Source organism: Denticeps clupeoides, chromosome 18, assembly GCF_900700375.1.
Source record: "Denticeps clupeoides chromosome 18, fDenClu1.1, whole genome shotgun sequence".
In the NCBI taxonomy this organism is placed as follows: Eukaryota; Metazoa; Chordata; class Actinopteri; order Clupeiformes; family Denticipitidae; genus Denticeps; species Denticeps clupeoides.
Window position 1 is genome coordinate 16999491 of NC_041724.1, and position 25352 is coordinate 17024842.

A 25352-nucleotide genomic window follows, 5' to 3' on the forward strand; every position below is an offset into this window, starting at 1 on the left:
AGCAACATGTTAAAGCATTTTCTAAAGATTTTAGTCCTGTTTTTAATTAAAGGGTTGGAAATTAATGCTTTTCTTTTTATCCGATTCTGTGATGAATAAAAAAAAAAATATTGATTAACAGATTAATTGATTATTAAAATAATCGTTAGTAGCAGCCCAGATGGGAGACATGTGAATTAGCACAAAAAAAACATAGACTTATTTACATCTTGTATACATATGTAAGAAATGTGTTGTATTGCTTAGTCCACCTACTGTTCTGTCAACGTCACTGAGTTATTAATTGCTGCTTTTATAGTAACTAAAAAAATATTTTGATCAGTTGTTGGAACTGCCCTCTTAATAAATGTGTGGACATTTATGAGCTTAAAGTTTGACAAAATATTTTTTCTGTAAGGCAACTTCAATGGTTCTAATATAAATATTTTCATTAGTGGTGGGCCGTTATCGGTGTTAACATGCTGCGTTAACGTGAGACTCTTATTGCGCGATAAAAAAAAATATCGCCGTTAATCTATTCACAAAGTTGGGTTGGGAGCTGCCGGAGTTAAATGGTTATACTAGATTTATAAGTATATTTCTTCTTTCTTGTGTCTTTTAGTTTCTTATTTCCTAAAGACTTTTATTTTGTTTTTGAGACCCGTTTCAGGTCTCTTGGACACATGGCGTGAGCTGTGAGAGGTGCGTTGGGTTTGTGTGCAAAAAGTTATTTCTTTCATTTTAATTTATGTACATATTAGGAATATTTTGCATGTGTGTTATTTTGTGAATATTTTTTTATGTTCTTTTAATACTGTATATTGTAGAGAGAGGTGCAGAAAGACGCAATATGTGACGCGATGTTCTGACGCGACCTTACTTTTTGTACGGGAATGCAGTATTGTAAATTGTGAATGCTTTATGTTAATGTCCAGTTCTCTTGGACACATGGCATTAGTTGAGAGAGAGAGAGAGGTGCAGAAAGACGCGATGTGTGATGCGATGTTCTGACGCGACCTTGCTTTTTGTACAGAATACACTTTGCACAGAAAATCTCTTGGGTGTCAGCTCATCATTTGTGGTTCAAGAAACAAAATCAAAAAGTTACACAACGCAGAAGAAGAACCGCTACACCATGATGACTTTCACCTTGATATTTTAGCGCGGATGTATACCTAGCCGAATTGCAGTTTCCAATTATCATAGTAAACAGCTTTCTCAAGCAGTTTGTGATGCATTTTGGAAACAGGAGAGCCCCTGGTATAATGCGCCACCTGGCTTGAGAAACCCGTTCTCAAAGACTTACTTTTAGTCATTATTTGGGTAGCATACATATTCTGAATGCCTTCGTCAGAATTCAAATGAGCCATTTTAATCTAGATTAATGTAGATTAATCTAAAATATAGATTAATCTAGATTAATTTAGATTACAGTGAGATTAATCTAAATTAAGAAAATTAATCTATGCCCACCTCTTATTTTAATATATAAGTAATACTTTAAAAGGTTACCTTTTGTCCTTTTTGTTATTGCTGCAGACTGATCATTTTTAATGATCAATAATATTGAAAATAAAGCTGTCCATTTCAAACAAACTGAAAAAAGCATTTAACTTTAAATCACTCTGTATGACCACACTTGAACTTGGACCACTACCATTCAGAAGTCTTGGAAATGAGCAACTGGTGTTGCATTGTAAAAAAGCAATATATTGCAATATTTTATGTAGCGATATTACAGGTACATCAAATATTGATATTTTTGTATACAATGAACTGCGTTACAACTGAGTACTTTACTGCCTGGCATTTTAGGCAGAGTGAAATTGCACACCATTACAGACCAATCACAGTATATTGTATTTCAGCTCCGTTTTTAAATTTTCAGTGAACTTTAGAATATCGCAATATGTACAGTATCACAATACATTGTTATATAATTTGTGTATTGTGATAAGTATAGTACCATTACACACCCCTTGTTTCTGCTATTTGTATTTTTGCACTTAAAGAAAAGAGCAACAATGAATTTCCCAGCCAGAGCCATTTAGAGAGATATAAGGTGTATTTACAAAACATTTTACGTACCCCTCCACACACACACACACACACACACACACACACACCCACCTTGGACCAGTTGGCTTTCTTCATCTGAACCTCGGGCTTGTACTCCTTTTTAGGCAAGAGACCAAATGGCAGGGGAGGTGGTACTGGTGCTCCCCAGCTTCCAAAGCCCCCTGGTGGAGGGGGAGGCATCCCTAAGGAACCTGGGGGAGGAGGAAGGCCGCCAGGCGGAGGTGGAGGTGGTGGGGGACCCAGAAAACCAGGTGGAGGGGGAGGTGGTGGTGGCATACCCGGACCAGGGGGAGGTGGAGGGGGTGGCGGGGGCATACCCAAACCAAGAGGTGGTGGGGGTGGTGGAGGTGGAACACCAGGACCAGGAGGCGGGGGTGGCGGTCCATTTGCATGGAATGGTGGTGGTGGTGGAGGAGGGGGGGGAGGCATAACGCCCATCTGCCCAGGAAGTGGAGGTGGGGGTGGAGGAGGTGGAGGTGGAGGGTACAAGCCCTGCACTGCAGTCGAAGGTGGCACAGCAGGTACAGTCACTGTGATGACCTTGGTTTTGGCCTCCTCCAGGTCTTTGGAGAGCTTTTCTATCTGCAAGCAGACAAAGCAGAAGACAAATTAAATTTAAACCTGAGCTTTACGAGTGTTTAACCAGTTTTAGTTACAGTTGCTGATCCAAAGCAAAGTAATTTCAGGAATGTTTGTAAAATGATGTCCACATTTAGTCTCTGATAGTTGCATGAAATGATTATTTGTTCTAGTTTGCATGGATGTACAACCAATTTTCTCCCAGGATTCAGGATTCTTTAAGTAGTTTGGTTCTGGTATATATTATATAAAAATAAAAGGACCACTTAAACAACTCAGTCAAATGACACTTCTGTGAAATGTCCACCTAAGAAGCAACACTGACAGATAATCAATTCCGCAATAAATCACCTGCCTCACCGTCTGTCAGCGTAGTGTACAGAGCATGGAGGTGCTACCAGGAAACAGGCCAGTACATCAGGACATTTACATTTTTACATTTATGGCATTTATCAGACGCTCTTATCCAGAGCGACTTACAATCAGTAGTTACAGGGACAGTCCCCCTAGAGCAACTTAGGGTTAAGTGTCTTGCTCAGGGACACAATGGTATTAAGTGGGGTTTGAACCTGTGACACTGTAGTCTTCTGGTTCATAGGCAAGTGTGTTACCCACTAGGCTACTACCACCCCGCATCAGGAGATGCGGATGCAGCACATTTGGCATTTGCCTGAGCACATGTGACAGATGTAATGAAGATTGCAGAAGCCATGGAGAACATTCTGCTGCCTCCAACATCCTCCAGCATGACCGGTTTTGGCAGGGGGTCAGTAATGGTGTGAGTTGGCATTTCTTTGGGGAGCCACACAGCCCTCCATGTGCTCACCAGTTAGCCTGACTACCATTAGGTATTGAGATGAGATCCTCAGACCCCTTGTGAGAACATATGCTGGTGCAGTTGGCCCTGGGTACCTCTTAATGCAAGACTATGCTAGACCTCATGTGGCTGGAGTGGGTCAGTAGTTCCTGCAAGTCGAAGGCATTGATGCTATGGACTAGCCCGCCTGTTCCCCAGACCTGAATCCAGTTGAGAACAACACAACATTGTACCGCAGACTGTCCAGGAGTTGGCTGATGCTTTAGGCCAGGTCTGGGAGGAGCATGCACAGGTATTGAAGAGAGGTCATACATCAGATTTGGATCCGCCTGTAGTGCTTTTTCCCCTTTAATTTTGAGTGTGAACCCAAATCCAAACATCTATGGGTTGATAAATTTGATTTCTAGCTATAATTTTGTGTGATATTGTTAACACATTCAACTATGTAAAGAACAAAGTATTTTATAAGCATATTTAATTCCATTCAGATCTAGGATGTCTTATTTTTGTGTTCTCTATTTTTTTGAGCAGTGTATATACAATTAGACTCATGTGCTCTGACAACACTGGCAGACAGATAAGCAAGAAGCTGGGCACTGATAGATTCAAACTAGCTTCTGAACAATAACAATCTCTTTTCTCAATATGAAACCATGTTAGTTCCTCTCCAGTTAGCTGACATTTCTCAGCATTAGCAAACCGCTCTATCAAATATCCAGGGGGAAAGTAGGCCTTTTGTTCTCCAACTGTGTGGCTGAAAGGAATAACCCTTCAGACCTCTGGTGTAATTACATCCCCCATGTCTTTCGATAAGTGCCAACATGAGGTCTCCTGTTGTTCCACTGAATTTTGGTTTGACAGTCTGCGAAAAGCAGAGCTCCAAAAGGTCTTGCCTTGTTATTCCACCCAAATAAGTACCGGAGTGTTAAGTAGGGGTGAAAACAGTCCTGCTGGGCTTGTATGTTCCATCATAGTTTAGCACGGCTCCAGCAAAATCTGACTATGCTATTGTCTGTGGTAATTGGTGATGTATGATTAATGAATTAAAACAGCATTCTAAATTCAAGGCCTCAATCCAATATTTAAAAATTAAAATTCTGAAGCATCCACAAAGTCCTTTGTGAGCAGTAGTACATACTACACTGGACATGCAAACAACTTCAGCATGGATGTTAGAACACTGCATGGAAGGGGAGAGTGTTAATACTGGTTTTCAGTAGGTTTTTCCTGAGCAACAATTGTAGTTTTTTTTTTTTATTAAAGATTTGTACATGTTATGTCAAATTAAAGGAGGGGAAAGTTTTGAGATTATTTATTTATTTTTACATGACAAACCTGGCATTTTAAAACCGAATCCCGATCCGCCAAGGTGCCACTGAGCAAAGCACCGTCCCAAACACACTGCTCCCCGGGTTACTTTCATGGCTGCCTGCTGCTCACCAAGGGTGACTGGTTAAAAGCAGAGGACCCATTTTGGTGTGTGCACCATGTGCTGTGCATCACAATGACAATCTCTTAACTTTCACTTTTCACATGTATAAATCAAAAAACCCTGGTCTGGCCCTGGTCTTTGGTGTGAATTTAGTCAGGGTAGAGCTGACAATCTTTGAGCTTTTATCATTTTACTTGGGTGGCAATTACATTTTGCACCGGCAATGAATGTGAAGTCTGACTTGCTGAAAATGGTATTCATGTTACAAATATATAAATGACTCGCTGTTGACTTAATGTAAAAGAGCTGTTATTAGCTCTAATTCTCCAGCAATGCACGACAGAGACGAATATGCAGATAAACTCCTATATTGTCTTGCTAATGGCCAACCTACACTAAACAGTGTTTAACCCCCAGGTTCCACACATCAGTTGATACATGTTCAGCAGTGAAATAGATTTGACCTGGGTGAAATGTCTTATGAGCGTTTGACCGAAAACTGAAGACTATTAAAGAATGACTGATGAGGGGCAGCAGAATACTGCTCTGAAGAGAATAAATGTTGAGACCTTCTCTTTGAGCAGGCCGACCTCGCCTCTCAGGCCATGATTCTCCTTCTCCTTCTCCACCTTCTCGTTGCAGAGCAGGTCCTTTTCGCTGACGAGTTCCTGCACCCGCTGCTCGTAGTCGCCCTCCATCTTCTTCAGCTCCACCTGGAGCTCATGTCGAGCAGTCAGTTCTGCATCCAACTACCAATCACATGCAAACACACCCATCAGTGAGGCTGTCAGTCCCTGTTCATGCATTAATTTCAGATCATTCAAGCCAAAAGTGTATTAAATGTGTAATTTATTACAAGTGTAAGAAAACCACTGTGATATTAAATAAGAAAAACTCAACAGGTCTGTCTGTTCATGTCTGTGAATAATTCTTCAGTCAGGATTTCAATTAGTCTTAGCAGCGGTGAATTTGTTATTACGGAATGCTAACCAGTACCCTCATTAATGACATTATCACCCAGTTACATTCACGCACCCCTTCTTTCCAATAAGCTAATTAGAAAAGGGAAGTTCTGTATCATGGTGTAATGCCCGGGGTGCAAGTGAAAGCAAACAAAACCTAGAACACTCACCCCACACACATACATGTGCCAGAATTTTGAGCCTCAGATGGCTGAAAATTCTCTCTCCCACTCTCAGACCCACAAACACACACAAACACAGAGCCAGATGGCAGATGTTCAATTTGTAAGGCAGAGACAGAAACAGACACAAGATTTCCTCTTTCTGACACCTGCCTGACAGGCTCATGCCTAATCCCTTCACCAGGAATGCGCAGTGTGTGTGGCGAGAGAGAGAGTGTGCATGAGATACAGTGATGGGAAGAGGCTCTACAAGTCTTGTGTGTCTGGATGTGTGTGCATTTCCGTCTGAAATATAGAGACCTAGTGAGTGCGTTTATACCTTCTTGGTCAGCTCGGCAGCCTTGGTCTCGCTGATCTCCACTTTGGTTTTGTCCACCATGTTATCTGTATGAAGCAGAGCAGAAGAGAGAATGCACTGGGTTTTGTATGTGTGTCAGACTGTGCCAATCACATTTTGGTGAGGGCACTGAACTTGCTCTGACTGAAATGGAGTGCCCTTCAGTCTGATTAGACTGCCTGTCTTATCGGCCCCTTTCAAAGTCCTGATCCGTGCTGCGATTACCAAAGAATCTAATTAAAATCTGATCCTATCACTCCTCACACAGAGATGGAGGGGGTTGGGGGTGGGGTGTGTCTAATCTATACCCGCTATCTAGATGCTGCTTTTGAGGAGTTACATTCAAAACCCCTGCAGAATTTCTCACTCCAATATTAATCTGGAAGCATGACTATCTTTCCCTACATTTAAATAATTTGTTGGAGTGAGAAGGGGAAAATGTGCTGCAGGGGTTTCAGGGAACCAAATTGGTAGCTATCTGTTGGGTGGAGATTAGCCAATGGGAGTCAGTCTGGTTTAGGAAAACAAGAGGGAGAGCATATGTGAAGACTTCTGTTGCATGGTGGAAAGGGATTGCTGAAGGGAGGTACATGCACTACCAGTCAAAAGTTTGGGCACACCTATTTATGTATGGGTCTTGCATGTTTTACATTATACAATAAAATGGAAGATACGGTACCATGATGTACTGTGTTATGTACATGCGTGGTTATGTAATAAACAAGAGGCGACTCAAACCGATTTAAACATACTTCCTCACTGAAGTATGTTACAATACACTACAATACACTGACACTTGTGTTGGATTCTTCATAGTGGCATCCATACTAGACTTCATAACCACCACAGAGTAGGTGTGCCCAAACCTTTGACTGGTTGCTTTTTATTCACTACCAAACAAGAGAAAAATAAGAGGTTTAGCAGGTTTGCAACTACTAAACCTAGTTCAGAAAGCATCCGTAAGACCCTTTCAATTTCATCCTTCCGGGTCAGTAACAGGGACAGGATAATCTGTGTTCTGATTACTTTTGGTGGCCACTATCTTACTGAGGGACTCGAATTTAATGTTTTCTTGGTCAACTGTCTGTACAAGGGATTAACATTTCCAGTTTTAAATATTTATGTTGAGGGTTGGATTTCTGTATGAATTTCTAATACTGATGAAATTCTAACATGGCCGCTGCAAATGCACTCCATGAGCAAAGAGCCAGTTGAGATCAGAAGTACAACAGAAAGGAATGAGGAAACAAAAAATCCTTGTGTGTGGAATTCTATGGCTATCACCAGCCAGGAGGTGAAAAAAGGGGAACCTGGAAGCAGAAATTGCAAGTTCAAAGGAAAACACTAAATAATGAATGCAGGGAAGGATTAAGATGCCTTCCAATGCAGATAAACAGTCTGAAATGGGGAGAGAAAATAAAAATCGAGTCAAGAACTATTCCCTTTACACTTCATCCCAAAATTGCAGTATACACTGCGGCTCTTCAGGTAGAGTGACCCCGGAAACAAACACTTCTTTAAGACTTAAGATAAAATACAAGAAAAAGAAATACACGTTTGTCTTAAAAATGATAAATAATACAATATATTGAATAGATTAACATTTTAATTTAAATGTTTAGTTACATTTTAACATTTTATTTATCCTCCCAACTCATATATTTGAGGTTCCATGGACTCCCCAGGGGATCTGGGCTGGAGCTTTTCCACTGAATTACAGTAAATTTCAGTCAAGCATTTTACCATAAATTAAAAGGCCGCATATGAATGCGCACACACACACACACACACACACACACACACACACACACATATATATATATATATATAAAATTGGTCATGTGTGTTGTATTATTACATTACATATAGATGCAAAACAAGAGCAGGTAAAGCCACACTGTCTTCTGGCCACAACTGCGACTGGGATCTCAGACTCTTACCAATGAGTCCTTCTGTGTCGATCTGCAGTTTCCGGCACTTGAAGTCTGGATCAGCACCGTTCCTGTGCAGAACTATCTGAGCAACACATTCATCTATCAGTTTGTAGTACTGCGGCCTGAGTAAAAAAAAAAAGAAATAAACAGAACAAATGTGGTGTGTATCAGATCAAATTCTATGACAAATGTTGTGTGTGTATTTCAAGGAAATATATACCGTCTAGTGGAGACATTCTCTGGTTCACAGGTGCTCTCAATTTTATTGAGCATGACCCGATGTGAAACTAACTCAATACTTTCTTCATTTTGAACCAAGCCCTTTTCTCTCTATTATTTCATTGCTCCTGCCTCACCCCTCCCCTTCGTATTTCACCCCTCATCCTCTCTTTCACAATGCCTCATATTTCATTTGTGGAGTAAGAGAGACATCTAGTGTTCTTTTCTTTCTAAAATGTAACTTCCACAGAGCTCTTTTACACCCACACCCCAGATATGGTTTAAACAAGTAAGAGTAATGGGTGAATAAATGAGTTGATGGGTTATGTAAATTATGTGGGTTTCTATTGTACTGCTCCATGTGTCTCATTACAAACTGACCCTATCATTTACTTCAAAAACTTGTTTGTCTTCCACTACACTTTGGTCCTCACACAGTAAAATAAGTGTGAGACACAGGGAGAGGCTTAGTTCAGAAGTGTTTCAAGGACAAGCCTAAAGCAGGAGATGCAAGAGGATGCTGAGCGCAGACACTCACACACACACACAGTCCCAAGTTCCCTTGGATATTCCAATTTCTTGGCTGTCTGAACACATAGCAACAATGTTGAAAAGGCAACAAGGTCAACACCTCAACCATTTCATCTCATGCTGGATGTGTGTAGGCTGAGGAATGTGTGAATATAATATCTACAGACATGTGCATGAATGAGAACACTGTTTCAATTATTTGTCTTTAACTGTCTTTTGTTCCTGTGTCTGAGTGAAGAGTTGTCATAGTAACTAAATGAATTACACTGAAGAAAGGATGTCATTAACAAGCGATCACCACAGGCAACTGGGATGGCCTCCTGCTGGCCATCAATCACATCCCCTCCCCCACCCCCAAAACCTCTATCGCTGAGATTTGATTGTGAGGAAACCAGCCTGCAATCACACAAGCAAAGATGATGAGCATGATAGATATCAGACCTCTTGTGCTGCTGCAAACACACACACAATCTTTGTGCACACACAGACAACTCCATTTGCTCTCCCTTTATCTGTTCCCTTTCAAACAAACCCATACACTCTTGAGGTATAACCAATACATATTTCAATTAATTGAAATAATTAATTGAAACTACATATAATCTTAAACGCCATTTTTCTGGTCAGGTTCAGGATCATTACCTGACCATGTAGTCACTGCGTACTAGCAGAAGGTGCTGCAACAGGGACAGGAAGTAGCTCTCAGCTTTGGAGTCCTTCACCGTGTTCAGAAGTATCTGAAACACCTCTGTCATATCAGTGCAGTCGAGCAGTTAAGGACAATAGGCACCACTATCACCAAAGAAAAAACAAACACTAATATAAATTATTATTATAGATACCCTGGGGAAAACATACATAAGATGCCAGAAATGTTTACAAATGTAACTCACTGGTTTACCACTTCATTTTGCCAAACGAATAACAACAATTAACACGTTTTTCCACCAGATGGAGCAGTGAAAATATTTCGCCCCCCTTGAGCCATCAGGTGGTGAAAGATGGCACTGCAGTTTAATATTTAAAGTTCTCCACCTAAATTGTCTACACATACTAAGGCTGTCAACAACTTTAAACAATCACACATTTTACAAAAATAAACAATTCTTAAGAGTAAAGGTTGCTATGTAATATTTAAAAAAGTTACTTTTTGTGCAAATGAAATTGGTTCTCTCAAAAGTTAGTCAGGCAATTATTATTGACATGCCTCAGTCAGCCCTACACCCAAGGAAAGTATTTTATGCATAGGCATAGAAGGATATTCCATTTCAATGCGCACATCATCTAGACGATTCTTGAGATCTTCATAATCATCCTCTGCCTGCTCATCAAATACCAGAAGCTGCACCCTCAGCTCTTCATTCTCTAAAGTTCGCAGATCCTGCAGGACAAACAAAAACACTCATTTTGAGTGATTTAAATATATAGTTACCTTTATTAAACCATTTTTCTAAACCTATGCCAAGCAAAGGTACAAGTTAGTATTATAAGACCTATATCTTATATATTTTTACCCCAAAACATTTTTGGATGTTTTTATACACTACTGTAGAAAATAAAATGTCCTTGTTTTATAAAATATATATTTTAAATGGATTTGTTGAAATGCCATGCCACCAGAGTTGGTGCTTGTGAAAGGGGGAAACTCACAGGGAGCATTTCTCGAAGGCCCAGCCTCATCAGCTCAGAGCGGATATGGATTCTGAAGTCTAGCTCATCTGCACGTGTCATTAGAGCATTAACCAACTGCATGCAGACCGTCTGCAAAAACAAACAGAAGTCATGAAGACATGCCTGACAGCAAGGATTAACATGACATTGTGTATCAGAGTTTATTGTAACGTGTGTATGGTGGAACGGACCTTGAGAACAATGTTGGGCTTCTTCATTCCTGAAAGAAGAGGCTGAAATCTCTCAGTGTCGTGCTCCTCTCCCAGCTCTGTTATTGACTCCAGCACTCGTTCATGGCTGAAGGACACAATCATAAGTGCTCACACATTCACAAATATGGAATGAAAAAAGCTATGTGGTTGCCACTGTCACTTAAAGATCCAGATATGAAAATTTAGCATGTGATGTTGGCAGCGTAATAAACTCATAAATGCTTACGGGTTGTCAGGATGATCGAGAATGCAAATAGCCGAAAGGAGCTTAACTGCGTCCACCATCATATGTGGAACTTTGGGAGTCATGGCTTTGACCAGGAGAGGAATACCATCTTTTGACATCAACATTGCTTTTAGTCCATGCTAAAAGTGGGAGAAAGATAAATCTTTCTTCACTAGGTGCCTTATGTTCAACTCCAGAATAAAGATGGTTTGAAAAGTTGCAGCATGTATTTTTTTTAACCATACTACCTATTAACTCACCTTGTTGTTCATAAAGGCTTTGAGACAACGGATGATTTCATGCTCGCACTTGACTTCCACAGGTCTGATTTGAACAGAGGAAAATTGAAAGATAAGCATTAAAAAACATAAAATATGAGGGAAAGCTTTTTTTTCTTGATGTATTGCTCAATTAATCAATAAAACTATACAAAGTTATGAAGTTGATCGACTGTTCTTACGAAGGTTCATCTTCTTGTAATTTCTTCAGATAGCTTAGAAGGAGAGCTAAACCTTCACCTCCAAACTGCTGTACCCAGCTGTGGGGAAAAAAAGATTCAACTTTTATTGAGCACAATCTAATTTACTATTGAAAAAGAAAACTGAAAGAATGCAAACCTAGTCAGTGCCATTGGCCAATATTCTTCAGAAATGAAAAGAAAACACCTGCCCTTTTCTAACAGTATCAGATTAGCTCAATTCCACTAGCAATTATTTGTGTTATTAAATCTAATTAAAATTAGGATTTATTTCCAATAAACATAGATGTAATAGGATTGTTTTGAAACTCCATTATAGGCCCAGACAGGTAAGCCACGTACACAAACCACTTAAACAAGCACAAATTAACTATAATACTTTGGCTCAGTATGTAAACAGATTTTGAGTTTTGAGCAAATAAAGCAATCATTTAGCAGACATGCACAGTCTGGAATCATTTTAGGGGAGACTCTGTATGCATGCATGTGCGTGCATACCTGACTGGATTATTGTTTAGAGACACTCGTAGTGACTCCAAGCAGCTGAGAAGCTGTGAGTCTCTGGGTTCATTCTTGAGCTCTTGAATGTAAATCACTGCAGACTTGGAGCTTTCTTTCTGACTTTGGCCCTAGACAAAACACACACATACATACATACATACATACATACATATAAAACAGATCTGAATGAAATATTATTATCAAAACAAAATCTTATTCTTAACATGGTTGAATGTGCTGACAAAACAATTACACAAAAAAATGGAAATCAAATTAATCAACCCATGGATGTCTGGATTTGGAGTCAAACTCAAAATTTAAGTGGAAAATGCAGTACAGCCTTATCCAACTTTGATGCAACATCCTTAAAACTCAAAATGAGGCTCAGTAGTGTGTAGGGCCTGTATGACCTCCCTACAAAGCCTGGGCATGCTCCTACTGAGGGATCTCCTCCCAGACCTGGACAACAGCATCCTGGACAGTCTGTGGTGCAACGTGGCATTGGCGGGTGGAGCGAGACATGATGTCCCAGGTGTGCTAAATTTGATTTAGGACTGGGGAACAGGTGGGCCCAGTCCATAGCATCAATGCTTTTGTCTTGCAGGAACTGCTGACACACTCCACACTCCTTAAGGTCTAGAATTGACTTGCATTAGGAGGAACCCAGGGCAATAGATACCTAATGGAAATCAGGCTACCTCTGGTGAGCACATGGACGGCTCTGTGCCAAGTCTTTCTCGTCAACAAATTTGGAGGCATGGTATTGTACAAAATTAATATTGCCCTTCACCGGAACAAAGGAACTTTGGTCCAACCCCTGAAAAACCGCCATACCCATTATATCACCTGCACCAAATCTCACAGTTGCCACAATGCAGTCAGATATGTGCCAAACCCTGACTCAAACTTCTGAGTGCTATACAGAAAAGCATGATTAATCACTGCTCCAAAGTTAAGAGATGTTTTACACTGCTTCATTCAATGCTTAAGATGAGGCCCATTAATTCATTTGGAAAAACATCATTAAATAAAAACCGAATACAAGAAAATTTGCAGACAGAACTCACAGCCTTGGAGGTGTGGAGATACTGTGACACCATCTCTCTTTTAATGGCAATGTCTTTTTCACGTAAGGGCTGCTGCTTCTCCTCATTCAAATTCATGTCCACCTAGCAGATCACAAATGACAAAACCAAAAACATTCCCCATGAAATGGTTAAAAAATATATTTTTAGTTTTTTAGTTTTAACTAGTTAAAAAAGCATTATGTTCTGAGACTAAGATTTTAGAAAGCGTCTGAAGTGCTTCTCGTTTATTTTGTATTCACTCGTTTTAGTGTCTTAACATTCAAGTCCAATTAAATGTATCAGACTGACGCAGTGTTCCTCTATACATTTACAGCATTTATCAGACGCCCTTATCCAGAGCGACTTACGATCAGTAATTACAGGGACAGTCTCCCTGGAGCAACTAAGGGTTAAGTGTCTTGCTCAGGGACACAATGGTAGTAAGTGGGATTCGAACCCGGGTCTTCTGGTTCATAAGCGAGTAGGTTACCCACTAGGCTACTACCACCCTCTAGCACCATGGCACAGTTCTAAACGTTTTTTTTCCCAGCTTATGTTGACAATTCGACTCACACCTCCAAATAGATGAAGTACCTGTGTCTTCACTGAATCTAATTATAACGTCTATATCATCTATAATGATGCTGAATACAAGTACCATCCGTTTAGTTTTTATAATTAACATCTTATGAATGTCTTCCTTAACCCATTGTTGTGTCATTTTATTAAATTAAAAAATTTACCCTGCCGTGATTGTTGGGCATTCTTATGTGTTTTGGTTTTACAATAAATTAGCATCAATTACAACACACTCACCAACATTTGTTCAAAGAGCTCCAGCACGTAATCATCAGAGTGGTCCTGCATCATAGAGCCCTGAGGTGGCACCTCATACTGTGCTGCAGCAGAGTGTCTCTGGCTAGGGTTCAAACCCACTGGCTTTTCCTTGTCCTTCTTTATACGCATGCTAGTAAACCTCTCCAGCTGCAGGGGTCAGAAAGTACAGTTTAAAGGTAACAGAGGCAAATATAACTGCTGACATTCTCTAAAATTTGAAGGAACAATCCAAACAAATTCTGACATCTTAGCACGACATGAAATTAAATGTCTGGGCGAACATTACAATTTACCTTTAGGGGGCACCAATCACCATACCAGAACGAGACAGCCCAGAATAAAATATATTAACCTCTTTATTTATTGGGCAGAAAGCAGATCTGTGACAGAAATCTCTTTTATGATGTAATAAGAGCTACAGCAAACCAGAACTATGGCAAATATTATTCAACATAGAATAGAGCAGAACACAGAGCAGCACACAGTCAGAACAACATTCACACAGGGTTAGTTTTACTGCTTCAAAGTTCAGGTAAAATAAACCATTTGGGATAGGTTAGGAGGAGGTCTAAGACACAGACAACTAGGCAGCCACACCCCTACCTCATCAGGAAACAGCCGTTTGAGAGTCTGGATGGAGATCAGGAGTGATGGAGAAAAAGATATAGATATAGACAGACAGGCAGAAAAAAAAATAAATCAATAGAATTACCAAGTGAACATGCAAATTAAGACAGTACATCATATATATACACACAATGATTATTATGTTACTTATTTTTGAATGTTGTGAGTTGTGTTATGAACTTAACCTACGCGGACCAAATTCCATTGGTCCAAATATACAATCAATCAACCTCATTCAAAAACAAGATATCTACTTTTTCCATCTTCTATTAATTTAAAGACATGCACACATTCACAATTGTATTTAATTAAAAACAGAACACATAGATCAGAAAGTGGTTTGCGGTGGAAACCACTGGAGATTGTCATTTGAGTCGTCTTGTTTTGAATTCATCTGTATCTAATGCTGAATGCTTGTTTAAAAAAAATCTATATTTTGTTCCATCCACAAGGGGGCAGAGCTGACCAACAAATGACCAAACCAGAGATGCCTTGTTTGTCTGTTCTTAACAAAGCTTCTGCAAGGGTGCCACCTTCCTTAAACAGTGTCAACATGTGCTGAGTGCATGTCAGTGTGTGTGTGTGTGTGTGTGTGTGTGTGTGGTAATGTGTGAAGACAAAAGCAAACATCAAATGACTATGTTAACTGAATATAATTAGCTAGAACCTAAAATGTATTCATAAGGTCCAGAATATTCTCGTTTTAAACAATATCATTCCCAAATTGTTAAATATATGCCTGTGTGTGAATTTACAAGTCCAGAACGCGCAACAAACCACAACATATTTTTAATGTGTTAAAACCATCTTCTTTGGACCCAAGTCCAAAAATGTACCCTGCAGAGGAGTGTCACAGATTACATAATAAGAGTCTCTAGCCAGTAAGAGTCAGTCAGTTTCAGGCTCAGCAGAGCCTGAGGTCTCGAAACAGTTCATAAGGCACAAAACAATGTCAGTAAAAACACCTTTAAAAAGGAGCAGAAATAAATCCCAAAACCAAATCCTGGAAACAAAAAGCTCTCTCTTTCAAGCTTCTCCAAATCCGATCCTCAGTATTAAGGATGCCGGAATCCTGTGCTCTTCGTGTAGCTTTTCGCATGTCAGTCATCTCAGTGACCAGCATCAGTGCACAAACATATAAATGAAAAAGGTCTATGTTGTTGAATATGCATACATGTATACATAATTCATACTGAAGCATAAAATATCATATTAGTGAATACACCCAAAATAGACTGGGCCACCAGTCAACCAACCCAAGAATCAACCCAAAGGGTTCACACACACCTTTACCCTTACATTTATAGATTTAGAAGACATTTAGATTAGAGGGTCACAGAGAGACTGAACCGAGGCATGGAGTGATTTCATGGACGGGGAGCACTTATCACCTCCAGACCAGTCGACCTTATGATTTGTAATGTGGCATGTCCTTATCTGCGAGGCTGCATCGGTGTGCGTGTAAATATACTTATATTCAGCACACAGAGCCACCATGGATTTATCTTATTTAGAAGGTGAGTCTGCTTTTTTTACCCTTTAAGACTGTGAAGGCACCGGCCTACGATCAGGATTCTCGCCCCTAACAGAGACATTCTCCTGAGCAACATTCCATAGATCAAGCAAGCCTCCTAACTACTGCATTTACATTTACATTTACGGCATTTGGCAGACGCCCTTATCCAGAGCGACTTACAACGTGCTTTCAAGTTGAGGAAGAGTTCATTTCTACACAAGCCCACTCTGGTATTCTCAACAGTGATGATTTATACATCTGTGTAAGCACGAATGTTGTCTATATATATGCACTTAGCAGTTACCCTTAAAAACGACTACTTTACTTTACTTTATTTGGCAGACGCTTTTATCCAAAGCGACTTACAATGGGAAGACACCAGCAATTCTCGTTCGATTTCTATAGAATATCAAGTATACAAACTAAGAGCCCTGATAAGGCTTAGACTTGTCATTGAAGAGCATGCTCGGAGAGTGTTGGGTGCTAGACTAAGAAAAATTATAATGTATTTATACATTTTGTATTTGTTTGTTCAATGTGTTTGCATGTGTATGTGTTAAATTTGTCTGTAATATTTTTGGAATAAGAGGGTTTTCACCTTCTTCTTAAAAGTGGTGATAGTCTCGGCTAGTCGTGTGGAGGAGGGCAGGTTGTTCCACCAGCCAGGGACAACAACGGAGAACAGACATGATTGGAATCGGAGACCCCGTGAAGAAGGACTACCCAATTTATGAAAAATAACATACACAGATTTGGAATAAATGTTTGATCCATAACATTGATTACCCAGGGGGTTGCCATGGTTAAATAAATCCCTGTCCATCAGCATCTATATATTCAATACAATGTTGAATTTTTCTGGTGCACACATTTGCTTATATTTCATCACAAACCACTACATTTATTTCAGTTGTAACAAAATCAAAAGCTTCAGGAAATGTACAGCCCTAGCATCAAGCCTGGTCTCTCCTTAACTATGGAAAAAGGTACATTCACATGGTTTATGGTGCATTCCACCTATGCATCCATCTTAAACATTAGCTATAACATTAGCCATGAAATAGCCAGGGTGTCCACTGTTCCTAAAGTTCTGCAGGAAGCTGACTGAGAAGTGTCTGCAGTACTAGTTATTTGCCGCTCTGGATGTTCTCTTTAGGCCCAACATCTACCAAGGGGGAGAAAACGCACAGATAAACCCTGAGGCAGGAGGTCTTTTGCAAATCCTGAGTAGGAACACAAAAAGCAGAAGGAAGTTTACTACATTATTGGAGTCTAAGAACTTTCAGTTCAATTAAAACACAAGGCCCATCTTCTCAATGCTTGAGCAAGAGGTCATCCTATGGTCATCTTTTGAAGTAAACTTCACATTCAAAGAGAACAGATCTACCTATCTGATTTCAGATATTTTCAACTTTTGCAAGTATAATTAGCTCTCTCTTGCTGACTCACGGATTCATTCTGTGGACAGTGTTGCTGCCTCAGGGACAGGGAAAAAAAAATATATATAATTATGCTAATTATACAAAATTCACCATGTTACAAGTTATACTGATAGTCAACTCCTGCTGATTTAGTGGAGTAAAGATCCAGAGAGATTCTGCACACAACTCTGAAATCACATCAGATTTATACTGAAGTTTTATGGATGCTTTTAATCACTGGCAAGCTTGTTTACTGTAATAATCTATTGAATCTCCCAAATATGTTCAGATTATGCAAATTGCTGCAGCCCACATTTCCATTCTTTGGCTTTACAATGAGAATTCAATATATACAAGAGCTTTCGTTGTTTTTCTAAATGACTAAAAACGAAAGCCTGAATACTTAAAAGCAAGTATAAACCCTCAAGTTGTGGCAAAACAACTACAGCATCACAATATATTTTATTGAAAAATGAATATGATTGGCATGAAGACAGCAAATCAATCTTTCTTCCTGTAGCTGTTCAAACTTTTTAAGGTGGTTTATGTGAGACCATATCAGCAGACCACCATCCACAGTGTGAATTTTACATTTTATTAAAATAAATTTACGTCATGCAAAACACTTTTACAAGCAGTGAATCCAAACAAATGGTGTATTGAGGGTGGTAGTAGCCTAGTGGGTAACACACTCACCTATAAACCAGAAGACACAGATTCAAATCCCACTTATTACCATTGTGTCACTGAGCAAGACACTTAACCCGTAAATCGCTCTGGATAAGAGCATCTGATAAATGATAGACCGGAAGTGCACTTTATGTCAATCAAACTGTAACAGAAGTGGGAATTTTGTGGGAATCTAGGGTAACCAGATTTTAAACACATTTTAAGCCCATTGCATGTGTACAGATGTGCTGGAGCTGGAATGGTCAGAATGTCAAAAAATGTAGAATGCAAAGCTCGTCTAGGCTTAAGGCAGGACTCTGCAGCATAAATCAGCATACCCGGAAGGACGAGATCAGGCCTTTAGTGCTTTTGGTAACACAACCCCCTCCACTGGCCCTGATCAACACCAGTCAGCAAATTTAAAGTGGGCCGAGACCTATCAGGTCTATTATAGTCTGTACGAAACAGACTGCACTGCTTCGTGAAGACGCTGACCCATTGTTCTTCAATTCACCATCCTGCAGAGTTAAAAGATGACTGGGTTAATTGGAGTCAGCCTACCGTGAATCAAATTCAATTACACCTAAGAAGGCAGAAGTAAGTTTCTGCTTACACCCCAAATCACACACAGACACACAAACACATATAGGCATAGTGCAAGCTGTCAGCAAAAACGCAGCACCTTTTATCTTTTGTACTAATGATGGAAGCACCAGTTCCATTCAAGCAAGAATGCTGAGTAGAGGAAACCTTGTGTGAAACACAGAGGTGCCACAGAGGTGCTGCATGAGCTTTTAGGATGACACAGATAGTTATAAAATAGTTAACAATTTTATTATTTTTTTTAAGGAGGTATGTATGTGTGTATGTTACGAAAGCATAACAGACACATGAACCAAGCAATTACACATGGCGGAACAACTGAGACATTATATAGAAGAACTTGACAGCTAAACATAGAAAACATAGCAATTTTACAGTAGGATAAAATTAATGAAGGCTTGATGAAAACAAGAGTGAAGCTACATTAATGTGCAGAAAAAATTGAGTACAGTGATGAAAAAATGGTCTGTACACACAAATGTGAGTGGCAGTCCAGCATTAAGCCAGAGGGGCAGAAGAAGGAGGTATCATTACACCAGGCAGCTGCTTACCGTTGACTGTATCCCAGAGGAATACTAAAAAGACTAGAGAACCAAGCTCCAACACACAATCATTTATATTAATGCAATACTGCTTCCCCATCTGGGATCAAACAGCATGTCCTCCCATTAAGCCCAGATCGTTTTGTAAAAGTTTCAACTAGCGGCGGGATATATATCAAATGTATTGTGTCTACTTCCACATCGTGACCATCCAGTATGGGTTTAAACATTACTGTAAAAGACTGAAAGTATTTTGGTTTCAAAATTTGCTTCTCTGCCCTGCCCAGCCCAAGCAGACTACTTGCTCCCCTGCACATCCAGAAAACTCTCCTGGCTACATTCAACTTATAATGGCTGCTATAATAAACATGCACAAAATTCAACCTTGACCAGGGCATCCGCAAAGGCTGCGCTACTTGCATCTTAAATATCATGCGGATTTTGCAATAATACTCTTAGGCCATATAACCCATCTCTAATTACAGCTAAAGCTGAGTTTTAAGATGTTTGGGGTAATCATTTTCCTCTGATTCAGGAATGTGATGTAACTAAAAAACGATTGTCATTTTTCACTGTGTGCTTCAATGCAGTTTTGTATTTTTGCAGTTGCCATGGACTTTGTTTTGGTTGAGGAACACATGGTGGTGATATCACCACACGGCTCTGAGGACACGCCCAAGTGAGTGACAACCCACTTCCTGCCAAGAGTGGTAACAGGAAGCCAGCAGACTTGACTCACTGAGCAGTTTTTCCTCTATAAAAGTGAACATGCACACACTCATGGTGGTAGCAGTATCAGTATCCAATTGCCTATGAAGGATAAAACCCGGGTTCAAACCCCATTACAACCATTGTGTCCCTGAGCAAGACACTTAACCGTAATTTGCTCTGGAGGGGACTGTCCCTGTAACTTCTGATACTGAAGTGTGACCTTTGATAGACCTAATGTAGACTTAAAGTAGGTCCAGATTAGTCAATGGCATTGGGCAATTAGACCATGATGAGATGATTGGACGTTGACCAGATCATCTCCCCATGACACTTCCTTTTCCATATACTTGTCCAGCAAAAACAAAGAAATAAAAGCTGTCCCTAGACTGCTTCCAGCTTCCAATCTGTGCAGAAAAAAAAGGTTGCTGTTCTAATTGACCTTGGTATGGGTGGAGCAGGGCTAAAACCTACTGAACTGAAAGTCTGTGTGTTTAGGTGACCGTGAGACTACGCGGGGTGTGGCGGGTGCCCAGTCGTGTCACCAGGAAGTCCTTTATGCTAAATTAGGCTGTTTGCCAAGTACAGTTAGGAGCAGTCTGGCCTGCTCAGAGTTAGAACGCCTCAGCGGACACAGGGACAGATTTCTGCATGACTACCCCCTATCCTGGAAGGCTGCCCTTAATGGTAAACACACACACACAGCAAGACAAAAGAGCCAAATGCTGCCAAGGTTGATATTGTAAACACATCCACATTAATGAGTTAGAATTACAATAAACAGAGGACTATGTCCAAACTTTCGTACTTCCATGAGTCAGCAGTCAACCAGTGTTGTCGTGGGCTCAGCATTCCACAGCAACAAGAAGTATTCATATTGCCTGCTCCTTAGTACATTACATTTAGCAGACACTCTTGTCCAGAGTGATGTACACCAGTGTGTCCATATCTTTCCTGCATAGCTAGACTTACATTTACATTTACGGCATTTATCAGACGCCCTTATCCAGAGCAACTTACAATCAGTAGTTACAGGGACAGTCCCCCTGGAGCATTAATGAGTTAGAATTACGATACACAGAGGACTATGTGCAAACGTCTGTACTACCATGTGCAAACTATGTGCAAACGTTTGTACTACCATGTAGCAACTTAGGGTTAAGTGTCTTACTCAGGGACACAATGGTAGTAGGCGGGATTTTAAACAGGGTCTTCTGGTTCAGAGGCGTGTGTTTTACCCACTAGGCTACTACCACCCTTAAATCACTTACTAGGCTACTACCACACTTAAATCATCAACTGCTGTTCAAAAGAGATCCGCCAAGTTACATATCACCAATCGGCCCTAACAAAGTGCAAAGAATTTATAAACACTTCACATTATCCCCAACTAGAATAGGCATGAGCACAAAGATATTTCTCACATCATAAAAATCTTATCTTGCTCCCCCATGTAGAGAGATTAATAGAGCCAGTCAGTCCGACACCTGATTAATGTGTTCATAGAGCTCTTAGAGATGGAGATGAGAGTGAGGACAGACCCTCCTCCACCCACTACACTAATTTGGCAGAAAGGCTTTCCACTGTGTAAATGCCATAGATCTGGGTCAATAGTGGTGCTTGTCAAAGTTCACTCATACTGACGTCTGATTGCTGAATTGATTCAGACAAAAAGTGCCTTTCCAGTCTAAAGAGACCAAAAGAGGGAGAAAATCTGGATTCAGTGCACCTCGATGATCCAAGTCAGTTTAAGGTTGTGTTGGAAACGTAGTTAATACACTGCCATTATTTGATACTCGATACAGGGCGCTGCTTAGGACCCTGATACCTCCAAGAAAGCAGTTGTTCTACCTCCTAGAATTTTACAAGAAAGTTATGAATCTTCAAGTTTGTGCATGCATATTCTTCTCTGTTCCAATTAAAGCACAGTCAAGATTCTACAGTTGTGGCCAAAAGTTTTGAGAATGACTAGTACTGGTACAGCACCAGGCTAGTTGAGTCATGTGTCTGAGTGTAAGTGGACTTCACCATTCACTGTTCTGCAAGTCTTATAAGAGCTTTGTGAACTGTTGAAAGGGCCGAAGGTGTGAAAACCACCAGCAGAATAAATAATCAGAGTGAAACCACACACATCACAGATCAAGAAAGAGCCAAAAGGAGCAGCTGCACATGTCCAGCAGTCTGCTGAAAATCTACAGGATATTTTCCAAAATCTCCCATTAGCAATTGATATTACTGTACCCCGGTTGCAATGAACCAAATAACAGAATTAGGAAATCTGCACTCAAATTGATAATGGTATGTCATTAAAAACTAAGTCTGTTTGAAGACCAGAAAGTAATAAGCAAGTTGGTACAGTTATATTGGCTGCCATTCACCACCACAATACCATACTTTCGGGATCGGGTCTAACTTCTAAAGCCTGATTAAAGCTCTAATCCGTTGCTACATCCACTGTCTATCTGACTGGTCCAGGCTACTCACCTCTCTCTGTCTGACTGCAGCATGCCCACTTTCAAACATACAGGAATATCTGGACCATGGCCAATCAGAGGTGGGCTCCACCCTTTATGATCTCTCATTGGTATAGTATACGATGTTACTAATGTGTGTCTGTCGCATGAATCTAAGAGTTTACAGAGACCTTTTTCCAAAATACTAATACAATACTAACAAAGACAAACTTAAATACTGTAAGATGTCTTTATGGTAACTGATATAGTAATCAGGTTAAGAGAAAATAATAAATGGAAAAACTTATCAAGAGAATGGCAGTCGGCAGACACCAGTTCACATAGTGGACAAACGATAAGACAAAACTGGAGTGCCTAGTAAACACCCACACCGGCACAGACAGCCTAGCTGGAGGAGGTTGGAAATCTGGAGAATTTGTGCCAGAGGAACAATATCTACCTGAACGTCAACAAGACAAACAAGTTAATAGTGGCCTTTAGTAACAAGCAGGAGAAGAACTACCAGACCCCTCTCATCAACAGGAGCCCAGTGGAGAGTGGACAGTTTCCGATACCTCAGTGTTCACATCATGCAGGACCTGTCATGGTCCGGTTACATCGTGGTGAAAAAGGCCCGGCAACGTCTCTACCACCTCAGACGCCCGAGAGACTTTAGACTGCCCTCCAAGGTGCTTAGGAACTTCTAGTCCTGCACCATAGAGAGCATGCTGATGGGAAACATCTCAACCTGGTTCGGGAACAGCACCATGCAGGACAGGCGAGCCCTACAGAGGGTGGTTCGATCAGCTGAACACATCATCAGTACCAAGCTCCCTGACCTTCAATCAATCTACAGCAAGAGGTGCTGGACCAGGGCCAGCAAGATAGTGAAGGACCTCAGCCACCCCAACAATGGACTGTTCTCTCTGCTGCAATCAGGGAAGCGCTTCTACTCCCTGAAGTCCAACACAGAGAGAATGAGGAGGAGCTTCTTACCGCAGGCCATACGAGCTATCAACAACATAGGACAGAACACTAATACACTCCAGCACTTTCAATCACTTCTGGACTATTCCCCCGAATCTGGCACAAATTTTCTACTTTACTTTCGCTTTACTCATTTGCACACCTTCACCCTACCTGTTACACATAATTTATGTTATGTATATTGTGTTTTTAAATTTTATACATTTGCTTATTTTTAAACCTTTTGTATTTAATGTTATTGTTGTATTTAATGTTACTTGTATGCACCATGGGTCTGAGTAACGCAATTTCAATTATCTGTATGGCCTGTACATGTGGCAGAATCGACAATAAAGCTGACTTTGACTTAAAAACATAAAAGTGTAAGATTTGGTTATGTTTGCAGTATTTGCATATTGGTTCACTGTATACTTGCAATATTGTGGTCTATAGCAGTCGCTAGGGATGCACCGAAACCGGTATCTGGTATCAGCCTTGATACCATATTTTCTAAACTACTCGTACTCATTAAAAGTCCCCTGATACCGGGGACCGATACCACGGTCTGAGCATGTAAGGGGTTAATCACAGGCGCCGAGTGCCCGCCCCCAGGCTCCGCCCCCAGCTCAGAGTGGGTAGAAGGTCGAGGCGAGACATGTCAGCCGTGTGGAACTATTTCAAAGTGAATGAAGACGACAAAACAAAAGGCAGACAGCAAATTGTGCTAAGCAAAATTGTCCAGAGGAGGCTCAAACTCACATTTAACACAAGTAATTTAATCAAGCACCTAAAATACAAAGAGTTTATCCACGCTTCTAAACAAACACAACCCACGCTGCAGGAAACTTTTGCAAGACAAGAGAAAATGTCCAGAGACAATCCACATGCTGTGAAAATAACACAGGCAATTATCGAGTACATTGCATTGAGTGACCAGCCACTCTCGTTTTCCAAAAAAGTGGTAGCAGTCGCTAAGGAATTTCACGGCATATCATACCGTGTATGACTGTGTATGTGACAAATAAAATTTGACATGAGAGGACATGATTGACCCAGAGACAAACCCACAACCCTGAAGTCCTAACTACGGCACCACGTGCCACCTTCATTTCAATAATTTATTTGCTACAAAAAAAAAAAAAAAAAAAAGTCCTTCATTGTGGCACAAATGTTATGAACTTTGGCTTGTAATAAAAATGGAAAAGGTATTTCTTTTCCCATCGTGTTGTGTGGTCCAATTAACCCTCCCCCACAAAAAACAAAACAAAACAAAAAAAAAAAGCATTCGCTGCCCAACCCCACCTGTATACTGCAATTGTGCTGCAAAGGCTGTAATTTGGCAGCCACACTTTCAACAAGCATCATGAGACTCAGGTAAAATCCCTGCACTGAGAAGATAAAGGTCTTTAACAGTATTTGGAAAATAGGTAGTAAGGGGTAGTAAAATTAGAGCCAGTTTCTAAAGAAAAAAAAGTACATTTTCAAAGCTTACTCTGTACTTGTGACTATTAGTACATAGAAAAGCTATAGATAAATTCAAGATCCGTGAAAAATCACAGACACCAAGGACAAAAAAAAACAGCACAATAGAGCAAAATATAGATCAGACAATAGTGAAGAAATGCCTATAAATGGAAGCAAGACAAACATGTTAAGTTTATGTTTTAGAAGTGTAAAGAGCTGTTGGATAAGTGTGACCTTGCACACACATATATATATATATATATATAGACAAGAGTGAGTATTAATACGCATTCTGATTTCATTAGGCATTGTAAAAAAATATTAGATAAACCGTTGAGTG

General features: G+C 40.2%; 1 protein-coding gene across 1 annotated transcript in view; it reads right to left on the minus strand.

The window, feature by feature from the left end:
* The window catches only part of diaph1 (diaphanous related formin 1), an 80720-nt gene that overhangs the window by 44959 nt on the left and 10409 nt on the right, over window positions 1–25352 (minus strand). The window contains exons 2-16 of the mRNA XM_028959799.1: window positions 14647–14673; window positions 14023–14190; window positions 13207–13308; window positions 12137–12267; window positions 11621–11698; window positions 11421–11484; window positions 11161–11300; window positions 10914–11019; window positions 10702–10812; window positions 10314–10432; window positions 9694–9810; window positions 8308–8423; window positions 6350–6414; window positions 5456–5635; window positions 2110–2640 (exon numbers count right to left, since the gene is read on the minus strand). Of these exons, the coding sequence (XP_028815632.1) occupies window positions 2110–2640; window positions 5456–5635; window positions 6350–6414; window positions 8308–8423; window positions 9694–9810; window positions 10314–10432; window positions 10702–10812; window positions 10914–11019; window positions 11161–11300; window positions 11421–11484; window positions 11621–11698; window positions 12137–12267; window positions 13207–13308; window positions 14023–14190; window positions 14647–14673 (2055 nt within the window). The remainder of the gene's footprint in view (window positions 1–2109; window positions 2641–5455; window positions 5636–6349; window positions 6415–8307; window positions 8424–9693; window positions 9811–10313; window positions 10433–10701; window positions 10813–10913; window positions 11020–11160; window positions 11301–11420; window positions 11485–11620; window positions 11699–12136; window positions 12268–13206; window positions 13309–14022; window positions 14191–14646; window positions 14674–25352) is intronic.